The 14,439-nt window shown below is 42.5% G+C and overlaps 1 gene segment (V, D, J or C); it reads left to right on the top strand.

The window, feature by feature from the left end:
* Positions 1-463: 463 nt before the first annotated feature.
* LOC113838511 lies at positions 464-1,290 on the top strand. The segment is given in 2 exon segments: positions 464-509; positions 590-1,290. Coding segments are annotated over 2 exon segments (522 nt in total).
* The last annotated feature ends 13,149 nt before the right edge of the window (positions 1,291-14,439 follow it).

Below are 14,439 nucleotides of genomic sequence, written 5' to 3'. Positions count from 1 at the left end.
CACACAGGAAACACACCGATACAACCTGCTGAAAAAGCACATAGTGTTTCTCCATGAAAGAAGAATACAAATTCTCCTAATTTAGGAGCTTTGGAAATAGCCAGGCACAATTATCACCACCACCTGAACCCAAACTAGTCACCAGGAGAACCAAATGTTTCGGTTCCATTTTTATTTTTACAGTGAGAGATTAAGCCTTGATGTTTCTACAGGGTCTGCACAGGTCTCAGGAATGACTGCTTCCTCAGACAGGATGAGGATTTGGACCTCAGCATCCTGCTGACTGACCCACGTGTCCTCCACCTCCTTCTTCTCCAGCTGGACTAGGTCCTTATCTAAGAAGTACCCTGATCATGAATATGCAAATCATGTGAGTCTATGTGGTAAATACAGGGATGTCCACACCAACAACAACACATGATCAGTGTCCTCTCCACAGTCACTCAGAACACAGGTCCTCACCATGGGATGGAGCTGGATCATCCTCTTCCTGGTGACAGCAGCTACAGGTAAGGCCTCCAAATTCCAGACTTGAGGAGGGGCCATGCACTCAGGGGACAGTGACATCACTCTGCCTTTCTTTCCACAGGTGTCCACTCCCAGGTCCAGTTGCAGCAGTCTGGAGCTGAGCTGGTGAAGCCTGGGGTCTCAGTGAAGGTGTCCTGCAAGGCTTCAGGCTTCACCTTTAGTAGCTATACTATGCACTGTGTGAAACATAGGCCTGGACAGAGTCTGGAGTGGATTGGATGGATTTATCCTGGAGATGGTGATACTGGGTACAATCAGAAGTTCCAGGGCAAGGCCACACTGACTGCAGACAAATCCTCCAGCACAGCCTACATGGAGCTCAAGAGCCTGACATCTGAGGACTCTGCAGTCTATTACTGTGCAAGAGACACAGTGTTGCAACCACATCCTGAGTGTGTCAGAAACCCTGGTGGAGCAGGAAGCTGCCCTGGGTCTGAGATGGCAGAGAAGATCATCCTGGAGACTCCCTCAGAAATAAACTATTTGAGTGCCCTTTTGTCTGTCTTCTTCTCAAAGACCTATATTGATTTTTATTAACTTTGCAAAGGACATCTAAATATGAAGTGGTGTTTACTTAGGATCCTCTAGACTACCCCATATCCTGACAAAATCTTGACCAGTGACTGCTTCAATTTTCAAGTTTCTTTAATAAAACAGTAAAACTGAAAACTGTGATTATGAATTATGATGAAATATATCTGTATTTGAGTGATGAGAACTTTTGGAGCAAGTGTTGACAATAAAGTATAATACACATTTAACCTGTCAATTCCGAATCAACATCTGGGCAAATAAAAACTTGTTAAGTCAAATCTTAAGTGACCTCAGGTAAATTGTTGACTCTGGCCATGTTGTCCAGCAGAAGTTACCATACCTTAGAATAGAAGACATATTTATAGCAGAATGCACTGTCTTGTATGATTCCTATAAGTTGGACAAATGTATTGCTAAATTACATTTCACACATCGCATTCATCAACTCAATGTTAATTGAGGAAAGTTCTGAGATTATACCTCTGTCTCTGGTCCCACATTTATTCCTTCCCTGTCCAAGTTCCCAGCTCTACTTTATCAAGTCTTTACAGAACATGGGCACACATTGCTATAGCATCAACTCTTTCAGTGCTTTGGATTCCTGCTGGTCATTATTGTTCCACAGAGTATTTGGTTTTCAAAAATGTGAGAGTAAAAACCAGCATGTAGACCAATGGGACTCTATAATCTCAATGTGTTGATTCAGTGTGATTTATTTTTATCTTTGAACATTAATTTTGCAAGTTACCCTAGCAGACATACCCTCCCATTCACATTATGAATGTCACGTGGTTAATATGTAAGCAATCATGTGGGGAATGCATGTGGCAGGCATGAATCCCCTTGGCCAATTCTATGTTAGAGATTATGCAAACCTGTGATGAATCTAATTTACTGCTTGACACAGCAATGACGCATAAAGAGTCCTTCTATGTTTCTCCAACTAGGGTCAGGGACTGACCAGAAGAGAGGAGATCCTTCCCCTCCTGCCTCTGCCTGAATGAGATTCTCTGATGTACACGGAAGTGAATTCAGAGGTTTCTGTCCCACCAGATCCCACCACCAATGCTGCCTCCAAATAAGCACACAGGGACATTAATTATAAATCTGATGGCTGATGGCTAGGGCTAGCTCTCTCTTAATTATTACCCTATTTCTATTAAGCTAAATATTTCCATGTGGTCTTTTCTTACCAGAAAAGTTTCCAGCCCTGTTACTCCACCCTCGGTTGCATGGTGTCTCCTCTCAGGCCTCTCTACTTTCCTCTCCCCAGAATTCTACTGATCTAGTAACCCCACCTATTCTTTCTTCTTGTCTAATGGGCAAACAGTGTTTTATTTATCAACTAATAAGAAACCATACATTCATAATGACAACCCACACCAAGGAAGGCATCTGTTAGTGTCCTTGAAAACTTTAATTTAGGACTTACCTGCTATCTGCTGGAGAAGTCATTTGAATCCAAGCACCTCATCCTCTAGAGTCGCCCACTGTGTACAGACACTTGGGAATCAGTGTGGCTGTTCCACAGGAGGCTGGGAATAGATCTGTCTCCACATCCAACTTCACCACTCTTGGCTATACACCCCAAAGACTCAACATCCTACTAGAGACACTGAGGTCATCGCTGTTCTATCTATAATAGTCAGAATTAGAAACATCCTAGATGTCTGTCAGTAGAAAATACATGAAGAAAATGTGGTACAATTGCTATACAGCCTTAGATCTACAGTCATGACAGGCCCGTGGGACACAGGGATACATAGTGTGCAAAACCTTGTGGAATGAATCAACCAATATATAGATTACATTTAAGACCCCCTCCATGAGATGGAACCAATCCTGACACTATGGTGGCCAAGAAGCTAAGATTAGACAAGTGAGACCTGGGGAATAACAAATATTCATGTTATCCTAAAGTAATTAGCAATGAAATAACTCCAGTGAATTCCCTATATTCATAGATCAGTGTCTTACTCATTCATTATCATAGAGCCTCCTGCAATATTCAGGAATACAAACACTAACTGGAGAATGTGTGAAAAGTGAGAGACCTTGGAACATTTAATTTGATGTCTTCTTCAATTTTGTCCCCACAGAGCTTATGGAACCCTGCAAAAGAGGATGCTCATAGATAATAAATTCCAGAGGGAATGGAGGACACCAAGGAGACAAAGCTTTCCAGACACAACAGGATTGATGCAGATGTGAACTCACTGATGTTGTTAAGAAAAACAGAAAAATGAATGAAGAATTCAAATTTTCCCAATTTAGAAGCACTGAAAATTTCCAATCACATTCATTTCCCCCGACCTGAATCCAATTTGGTCACCAATAGGACCAAGTACCTCATGGTGCCATTCTATCTTTAAATTGAGAGAATAGTGACTGCTATTATGTTCACAGGGTCTGCACAGGACTCAGGAATGTCTGCTTCCTCACACAGGATTAGGATTTCGACCTCAACATCCTGCTGGCTGGTCCTCTACCTCCTCCTGCTCCAGCTGAACTAAGTCCTTATCTATGAAGAACCTTGCTCATGAATATACAAATGATGTGAGTCTATGAATGTAAATACAGTGATGTTCACACCACCAATTACACATGACCAGTGTCCTATCCACAGTGACTGAGCACACAGGTCCTCACCATGGGATGGAGCTGGATCATCCTCTTCCTCGTGACAGCAGCAACAGGTAAGGGCTCCAAGTTCCAGACATGAGAAGGGGCCATGCACTCAGGTGACAGTGACATCCACTCTGCCTTTCTCTCCACAGGTGTCCACTCCCAGGTCCAGCTGCAGTTGGGGTCAGCTGCTGAGGCCTGGAGCCTCAGTGAATGTGTACTGTAAGACTTCAGGCTACAACTTCACTGGTTACTATATGAGTTGGGAAAACCTGAGACCTAGACAGGGCCTGCAGTGGATTGGAGCTATTGATCCAGAAGACAGTGAATCTATATACGCTCAAAAGGGCAAGGCCATACTTACTGCAGACACATCCTCCAGCACAGCCTACATGGAGTTCAGCAGCCTGACATCTAAGGACTCTTTAGTCTATTACTGTGCAAGAAAAACTGTTGTAACCACATCCTGAGTGTGTCAGTAACCCTGGAGGAGCAGGAATATGTCCTGGCACTGAGATGACAGAGAAGATCAGCCTGGGGACTTGCTCTGGAATAATCATTTGTTGTGACCCTTTGTAACTTCACAGTCTTACAGAGTCTTTTTCATCAGTTCAAAGGACTGTTGGGAATAAAGAGATGCTAATTTTGGATGTCCCTACATTACACCCTACTTGACCAGAGCATTATGAGTGACCACCTCTATTGATATGATTAGTCTCTAATAAAACAAAAATGCTAATTCTTGTGCCACAATATCATATATATATATGATATATATATATATTATATATATATATATATATATATATATATAAGATATCTAGATATCTAGGAGACTGGAAATGTTGCTGGACTTGATGGGAATAAACTATAAATCAACAATATCAGGACAAACAAAAAATCCCTGTCAAAATTCAATTTGATATATGTGGCTCCACTTCAAATACTTTGTTGAGATGTTCCCCTAGATTTGTGGGGAGTCACGTTAACTTTCTTAATGAATCTAACTCATGATTTTGTTTATAGATATGTCCAACCCTGAATCATTTTTGCTATTAAGAATCAAAATTCTTACTAATTTAGAGTCACAGTTAGAGCTGACTGTCACGCTGTGGAGTCCTCAGGGTGTGGAATTTCTTCACTAACAACAAAGTGGACTCCTGCTCAGATAACACTGGGGGCAGCAGCAGTGTGATTCCAGGCTGGGAACGTAAGAGGCCTGTTCATGTCATTGAGAGCACTGGGTTCTCATTCCTCTGCTCCCTGTAATTGGATTGTCTTTGTCACAAGTTCTAGGTTGACACTGATTGACATAAAATGTACTCCAGTGTAAAGTGTGTGAAACGGAGGCCCCCAATACACACCTTCTTTTGTTCTTAGAAGCAGAAGGGCAACTGAGGACCTCTTTTGGGTTTTCCCTCTGTTCTAACTTTGACATGTCTGAATCTAATCATTTCTGTTTATATATGCTTTTTGGTTTTGTTTTGGTTTTATATAGAAACCACATTCTGGCCATGCGAAGGCTGAATTCCAAGAACAGAAGTAATTCTGCCATTGGTAGCATGGCTACAGTCTGATTATTATCATTAAAACAACAACAACAAATTGAGGTTTTCTCCTTTTAACACTTAAAAAACTCAGATGAGAGCCAACAGGTTTTAAAAACAAGGCCCTGTGAGTAGCAAAAACAGTTTTTTTCCCATCTGACCTGGCTCTTCTCACATACATGAGCACACTCAGGTGGAGAATTGGTTGGGATTTCTAATTTCCTGCAAGTGTATTTATTTTCCTCCTGGAATTTTTTCTCAAAGTTCATCCTTATCCTTCCTTATCCTTTGGGCCTTTACTAGCAGATCACAGGATACTCAGGAAGTGTCTCCTGTTCCAGTAAATGTGGACAGAATTTCCTTGTCATCCAAGGTATAGTTCCCATCTGTTCTAATCTGTGCAAAGTAAAGTTTCAACACCATCATGAAGATCTCTCTTGTTCTAATATAAACTCAGTGTCGGGATTTATAGGAAAGAGGGTTCCCTTATTTGTGAATTCCAGGAACCATCAACAGAAAGACTAATATTGGTATGAATGCAGGGCTGCTGTTATGTGTGAACTTGCTGGACCCATGCAAGGTTTATAGGGCTGACTTCTATGGGAGGAGACTGGATTTCTGAAGAGTAGAGCTTTTATCCTCCACAGAATTCCATCTTGTGGCTTCCCTGATGCATCCCAGTCACACAAAATTCCTAGGACAAACTCCTGACCTGTACAGGATTGCTGAGACAGAATAAATCTGTCTACAAACACTGAAGAGCAACCCCTACATGGGAGTGAGAATCAGCAATTGGAGACGATGTTCTGTCAAAATTAACAAAGAGGGACAGAGTCCAATATTACATCAAGTGTATATGAACAACAACATTGCTAAATGTGTTTGTTGTGTGACAGAAAAAGGGAAAACCAAAATTAATTAGTTATGCAGACCATGGGGAATAAGAGCAGAGGGGCAAGAAAGTGTGTTCCCTCAATCTACTCAAGAGATTATTCCTCTGAGTTAACCACATACCAGGCCTAGGAGACATTCTCAGATGACAGTTAGAACCCTCCTCTAGAAGGATACAAGGCCAGTTAGTTCCTAGAATCTATGTCACTCTCTTGGAAATGCTACAGAAAAGGAAATGACTCCATTTAAAGCCTCTCTCACTCACCATGAATACACTTTATCTCACAGTGGAATATTCGGACCTCTGTGGGTTGACACCAGAGGGGGTTCTAGAGTTGAAAGGAGAAGTACACATGTAATCCAGAATCTATCTCCAATTACAGTATCTTTAAAATGAAAAATGGGATTTTTAAGGGAGTCTATGAGGAAACCAAACACTCCTAAGCATAGGCTGCAGATCCACCTGCAGATGTCATCAGGATCCAATTCAAATGCGTTTGGGAGGTTTCCTGTGTCATGATATCATAGGGCTTTATTCTATTTTATACATTTATCTATTTATTTCTTATTTTATCCTAGAGTTCCTTTGCCTATATAGAACACCTTCAAATTTTCAAAGACAGCAAGATGTTTTATACGGATGGGGAGGACTTGGGAGTTGAGGAGGGGGAGGGAGTGTGGGATGCAGCTGATTCTATCAGCAGGTGGTTCCTCTACATTCCACAGTCTGGACAGAGTGAGAAGTAGGGGTTCATATGCTACAGCAACGTGACAGCTTGCTAAAATTCTAGCAAAGATGGGAACCCATCACATGACTGGAAAGGGTAGAAAACCTTGAGCAGTCTGGTCTTCTTAATCAGAAACCAGGAATTTAGAAGGCCATGTATGAATAGTAGATTGGAGTTGACATGAGACTTAAAATTACAGAAGCTGCAACTATGTTCGTAGCAGCATTATTTGTAATATTCATAACTTGGTAATAACCTAGATGCTCCTCAATGGAAGAATGGATAAAGAAACTGTGATAAATTTGCACAATGGAATACTACTCAGCAGTAAGAAACAAAGATATCCTAATATCTGCAGACAAATGGACAGAACTAGAAAAATAAAAGCAGCCTGAGTGTGGTAACCCATACCCACAAAAACAAATATAGTATGCAGTCACTCATTAGTGGATACCAGACATAAAGTAAAAGATACACAGACTTTACAATCGTCAACCACAGAGAAGCATTAACTCACTTTCAGAAACAGATAGAAGCAGATGCAGAAATCCAAAACTGATCAATGGACCATTCTCCTGGTGTACAATGGAAGTGAGGGGGGAGTGATAATATGAACAAAGGGGTCAAGACCATGATGAGGAATTCAGAATTAGCTGGGCTAGCTAATGAAAGATTACTGACTCAGGTCTGACAAATAGGGGACCTGCACAAGACCAAACTAGACTCCCTTAATATAGGTGACACTGGTGCAGCTGGCATTATACATGAGGCCATTGGGAATGTGACCAAGATCTAATTGTAATGCAAAACTTTCTTAGAGGAGCCCATTCTATATGGTGCAGTTACTTGCTCAACCAAAACGCAGATGTGCAGGGTGGTGGGGAGGCGCCTTGTTGCTGCCTCAAATGTATAATGGGCAGATTTAGTAGACTCCCTCTCCAAGGAGCAGACGGGAGGTGGGGGTGGGAGGAGGAAGAGGAGAGAAGGGAGGGGGAACTGGGATTGGAATATAAATATAAATAAATTAATTAAATAGTAGTGTTATATAAAATATTAACAAATAAGTTAATGGAAAAAAGCAAAAAATATATTGGAGCAGAAGAATTTGGTGACAGGGTGTGCTAGGGAGCAGAGGTGGGGTCATTACAGTATGTGTGTCCTATGATCCCTGAAGTCCCCATTCTCTCTATTCCAGACTCAGTCTGTAGGAAGTCAGACAAAGTGATGGATGTGTTGTAATGAGAAAATGGAGTGGTATCCACCCTCCTCTTTTATAAGGACAAGGCTGACTCCCCACATGCAAATTCATCTTCTATCTATAAGTTAAATCCCCTCCTGAGCTGTGGGAGCTTAGAACTCTCTCACAGGAGGCTGACCTCTGAGAAAAGGGGCTATAGCCTAGAAGATGAGACTGTTGGGTCTTCGGTACCTGGTGACAGCCCTTCCTGGTGAGTGTGACCATTTCATACATGTGTCCATGAGGGGATGTGACAACATGTGATTGACAGAATTGACTCTTCCTGTCTGCAGGTGTCCTGTCCCAGTTCCAGCTTCAGGAGTCAGGACCTGGCCTGGTGAAGTCCTCACAGTCACTGTCCCTCACTTGCTCTGTCACTGGTTTCTCGATCACCACCAGTAGTTATGGCTGGCACTGGATCAGGCAGTTCCCAGGGAACAAGCTGGAGTGGATGGGGGCCATAAATTATGATGGTGGCACTGGCTACAACCCATCCCTCAAGAGCTGCATCTCCATCACCAGAGACACATCCAAGAACCAGTTCTTCCTGCAGCTGAACTCTGTGACCACTGAGGACACAGCCACATATTACTGTGCAAGAGACACAGTGAGGGGACTTTAGTATAAGCCCAGACAAAAACCTCCCTGCAGAGGAGCTCTGGGCCAGCAGGGGACGCTCAGCGTTAACCAAGGCCAGGAACTGTAAGTCTTTAGCACAGGGAAAGAAAAACACCTGGTGTCCACTGACTTTGATTCTCACTCCTTTAGCACAGAGAACACAGGTGGTCTCTTCTCTCTCTGATGCTGAAATGCTGTGTTTATGTAAAGTCACATTTGTTTGTGTCTCACTGTGGGTCTCAAGACAGGGTGTACAGTATTATTTCTTGTCACTCTGAATGTGGATGAAGTCTTTACCAGCTGAGCCATGACTCTGTTTTTAGGAATATGTTTTGGTGGAAACAACTTTTTGGAACTCAGCTGATCTCACATGGCAGTAGTTTTCACATAAAAATCTGATTCCACTTTTGATTGCTCACACTCTCTATTCTCAGTAACATCTGCGTGTTAGAGCTCATCCTAGCCTGCTCACACAAAGCAGTTGCTGAGATGCCTAGGGAATGAGACACAGTGTGACAAGAGGGTCCACACACCTGCAGCTGCATTTCCCACCATGCAATGCACAGGTGGGGATTTCCTGGTGTCAAGCAAGTGAGGCTGAGTGTATATAAGAACTCTGCTGTCAATGGTGACTGCCTCCCAGAGATGGACTCTTCTTGATGGACATATATATCAGTTAGTGCTAGGATTAAAAACATCTTATGAAGTAAATACTCAAGTGTTCACACCGATTTTAATATCTTTAAATGTGATAGAGGAGAATCCATCTCTGACATAAAAGAGAATTGACAATTATGTGATCAGATTGACCTGGCCTGTGATTTGTGCTCTCCTTCCACTGTGTCATCGGAATAGAAACCTAACCCAAGTACACACCATGAAAGACAGTGCCCCCTGACATAATTACAATAAAATCAATAGTGTAATTGGTCTCATACCAACCCTTCAGTTAACAAGCCTCAGATTGTCTTCTGAGATATTTTGCCAAATTCTGTGTAAACATTAGGACAATTTGAACAAACCAAGGATGAGACAAAACGTCTGAAATAAACGTCCCCAAACCATCTTAGCCTCACACACAAGGTTGCACAGCATGCAGAGTGGTTGAAGTCCCTCAGAAGCTGCACTGGGCAGCTGCCTCTCCATTGATGAGAACTGTCCTTACCATGGAAACCCATAGCCTAAAGGTCATTCATAAAAATCAAAGAATCAGATATGAGATTTCCAGGGATGAAGAAGTGAATGACCATCCAAAAAGGCCATCCCAGTCCCACAGACTGTCCTCAGCGGTAAAGATTTTCTAATAATAGCCAATCCTCAGACTCAATACTGCAGAGTGCATGGAAGTAGGGTGTAGCTTGCTTGGTCTATGACCAGAGGAGATGAGGTCATCTTTAACACACTTAACAAGGGTGACTCCTTTCTGGAGACTCCAACGGACTCAAATAATAAACAGACTATAAACATTATTTTTCAAAAGATATCTGTATGATTTCCTCAACAGTTCTAGATATTCATTTTATAAGATTTATTCAAACTTATGTTTTGTGTTTTCAGTAAATGAAAGATATATAAAAACACACATTCAATAGTCAGAAACATGGAAGTGCACATACTTAGTGTCAAGTCAGAGACAGGGTGTCTTTCCTTGTTCCTTTTCTCCCTACAGGTATAATTCCCTACAGGTATAAGTTGGTTAAAGGTGTTTAAAATCACTTTTCACAGAACTCTTATAGTGATTCAGTATAAATGCATGACAATTGAGATAGGTTCTGAGAACATACAGTGTTCTATGGACTCTGTATGTGCTTCCCTCCCAGTCACAGGGTCTTACCCTACCATCTCCAGTCTTTACAAAACAAGGAACTACAGTCACAGCATCACCTCTCACAGTTTGTGCTTGGTTTCGTTTATTCTATAGAGCATTGGGTTTTGAATAAATGCTGGGTACTTGATAATCTCAAGGGTTCGGTGTGTTATTTTAAATCTCAGAACATTTATTTTGCATGTTTTTCTAGCAGACCTTCCCTCCCTATCACAAATATGAATGTCATAAGGTCAATGTGTATGCAACAGTGTGAGGAATGAATTGTGGCAGGCATGAATCCCTTAGGCCAATTCTATGTTAAAGATTAAACAAGCCTATATTGAGTTTAAAATAATGTTTGAAATAGCAGTTATTTGATAAGGTATCTCCTGTCTTCCTTCAACTACAAAGTAGAGGTTGACCAGAAGGTCAGGGAATCTTCTTCTTCAGGCCTCTGAATTGAATGGTAAGGGGACTCCGATGTACTGGGAAGGCACCTGCCAAGTGAGTATATGAGTTTGGATCAAGTTTGTAGGGGAACCTGTAGCCACACCTTCTTAGGGGCTGGCTACAGGTCTGCCTGACCATGTTTGAGAGGGCGTGGTCAGGGTGAAGTAGAGTAGGAGGTGTTCAGTGAATGGGCATTTTCAGTTTCCTTTTCGGCTTGCCTACAGACTGCAGCCACACCGGCTGGCTAGGTTGCTCTGTAAGTAAGGCTTTTCCCTATTAAATACCCTTATATTTCTATTGGCTCCATATTGGTAATTTCCCACTTTATCTGGAGTCAGGAGCAGGACCTTGGCCCCATTTGGGACAGCCTGCCGGTGCACCCCCCACCCCCTCCCCCTGATGGCAGACTAGGCCGGGAAAGTGCCGTCTCTCCCTACTGCAGCTGAGCTGCTCAGAACCATCCACCCAGCTTGGAGACAGTTTCTAGCTGCCTAGTTTCGAGTAGGCCTCGGCTTTCAGAATCGGCTTCCCCTGGCCACTGCTGCAGTAAAGTGCATCTCTTTCAGTGGTTGTGGCCACAAGGCTGTATACTCTCTAAGATAAGCGCAGCCACTTTTGTGACCTCTCTCCATGGCTAACACCATCATGCCTGAAGCACTGCTGCCAAACACCACGCCGAGTAGCTGAACGCCTGTACTACCTGCTGGTCAAAGATAGTTACTGCGTCTGGAGTAAAAATCAGGTAAAATTATGGAGGAATATTTATCATTTGCTAAAATTGGTAATATTTTTGCTTATTACGTGAATTCAATGTTTGAGGAGGATGCTAATATGCCAATTACCGGCCTATTTACCGTAATGGCAGTTAGCTTGCTGGTACAAATAATATTACTAGCCAGAGGACTCAGGAACAAGGATAAGGATAACCTAGCCACCTGCTTACAGGAAATAGCAGCTTTACACAATGATGTTTTGGAGAACAGATTAGGTCAGACTACAGTAGTGCAGCAAGTGTAAGATAAATTGGAGGATAAGTTGGCTCTGTGTCCAATACACTAAAGACAGAGATGTCTGTTACACAAGATGAGATGCAGCATATTTATGATAAGATAATCACAGAGAGATCCTCCATGTCTGAGGCATTAGAGGCTCAGCTGTCAGAAGACCGTGATGAGCTAAAGAATATCTGTAGCCAGCTAGAAACTAAGATAGGCAATGTTGTCCAGAAACTAGATGCAAATGTGCAAAACACCCAGGATAGGGTTGAAGAATTAGACAATGCCATTCAATCAATTATTGAAGCATCCAAGGTAGGAGATCACAAATTTGAGTCTAGATTTGAATGTTTGGAAGATAATTTACAGTACAGGGCTGACAGATTACATAGGTCCATATGGACGATTGCTGAGGACTCAAAATCAGCAAATCATGACCTCGAATCTAGACTCCAATACCTAGAAGGCAGTTTCCATGCCATCCAGATGCTGCCTAAGGATGATCATATTAAAGACCTAGAAAAACATGTAGATGAGCATTTAGAGCAATTTACAGATTCACTAACATGCTTGGAATCTTTTATGATTAAGGAGGTTGAAACTTTTCATAAGGATATCATAAGGATACAGTTGGCCAGGCCTTGGTATTCATGCCTTTAATCACAGCACTCAGGAGGCAGAGACAGGCAGATCTCCGTGAGTTTGAGGCCAGCCTGTTCTACAGAGAGAGTGCCAGGAGAGTCTCCAAAGCTACACAGAGAAACTCTGTCTCATTAAAACAAAAAACAAACACTACACTTTTTATAACACATTCACATGTAAATGCAGGAAATTTTTGACAAGCAATAATGAATCCGTGTATTGAAACAGTAACCCCAGTCTCTGTCATGCTGTCAGAGAGATAAACTGTCCAGTGTTTCACATGCTTACAAATGAGAGTGCAAAGAAGGAGAAGAGAGCTCTGCTGAACAGCCACTGTTGACAATTATTACTAGAGAATTGTCCAGCTGTTCTTGTGCAAAGAAAGTCACTTATATGACAACACCTACTGTGCACAGGGGCATAGAGCTCAAGGGGAGCCAAGCAGCAGAAGTTTATATCCACACTGTACACCCTGGTGAGACCTCCACATCAGTTAGACTCTGGTGCAGGAGCAAATCCAGACAAGATCAACCTGATGCAAAGGATATTCAGGTCAGCAGGTGATTCTGGCTTCTCAGAAACTCAGGGCTTCAAGGAGTAGGTGCCAACAAGGGACAGCAAGGGAGGTTACTGCATCGACCCAGAGTTTCCTCCTTTCATTTACCTACATATAACCCTGTTAAATATATGAAATCCAAAAGAGAAAAGTTTTGATCATTTAAGGGCCAAATCATAAATGACTTCAGATCACCAGTTCAGTACATTTAGTTGCTTTAATTAGGTTCCTGTTCCTGGGAATGCCACAAAAACGATAATGCCATAATCCACCAACCCTCTTAGCCCTAAGACGCACAGCTTCTCTAACAGTAGAGTTAATTACTCCATTGGGCATTTGGGACCCACCTATCCTTTCTATTAAGGGGTGGCTATTCCAAGGGTCCACTTGAGCCTGGACTGATCCCTCAGCCACCAAGGAAGTCCTACATTATCAGAGGATTTGGAGAGATGTTAGGACAGACAATCATGTCACTAGAGACCAGGTAAAAGATTCCTCTCCTTCTTGTGGCACTGCACACTTACTGCCTTTCCTACCAGATACTATACAGAAAGTACAATAAAAATAAATTAACGCTGATGAAGTTTATTACAAATACCATATGATAACATTTTAGTGAAATCAAACTTACACTGTTGCTTCATTTTCTCTCATGTATTTGCATCATTACCTGCTGCCTCTAAGGCTCTCACACACCAGAGAATAATATATATCAGGAAGATATGCAAATACGGCCTCCCTCTGCTCATGAAAAGCAGCCCTGCCCTCACCCCATAGGTCAGGCAGAGGATTCTAGCCCTGTCTTTCCATTCAGTGACCAGCACTGAAAACACTACAATCAACATGGGTTTGGGGCTGCACTGGGTTTTCTTTGTTGCTCTTTTAAAAGGTAGATAACACGGGATACTGTGTGTGTGAGGAGACATGAGTGAGAGAGACAGTAGACTTTGTGACAGTTTCTTCATCAGGATCCTCTCTGTTTGCAGGTGTCCACTGTGAGGTGCAGCTGGTTGAGTCTGGTGGAGGATTGGTGAAGCCTTCAGGGTCACTGGAACTCCCCTGTGCGGCCTCTGAATTCACCTTCAGTAATGTTGCCATGAACTGGGTCTGACAGGCTCCCGGAAAGGGGCTGGAGTGGGTTGCTCGCATAAGAACTAAACCTAATAATTATGCAACCTATTACCCAGATTCGGTGAAAGGAAGATTCACCATCTCCAGAGATGATTCCCGAAGCACGGTCTACCTGCAAATGAACAACCTGAGAACTGACCACCCGGCCAC

This window comes from Cricetulus griseus, chromosome 5 (assembly GCF_003668045.3).
Source record: "Cricetulus griseus strain 17A/GY chromosome 5, alternate assembly CriGri-PICRH-1.0, whole genome shotgun sequence".
Classification (NCBI taxonomy): domain Eukaryota; kingdom Metazoa; phylum Chordata; class Mammalia; order Rodentia; family Cricetidae; genus Cricetulus; species Cricetulus griseus.
Note: the sequence above shows the minus strand (reverse complement) of the source record. Positions and strands in the feature narration are given on the sequence as shown.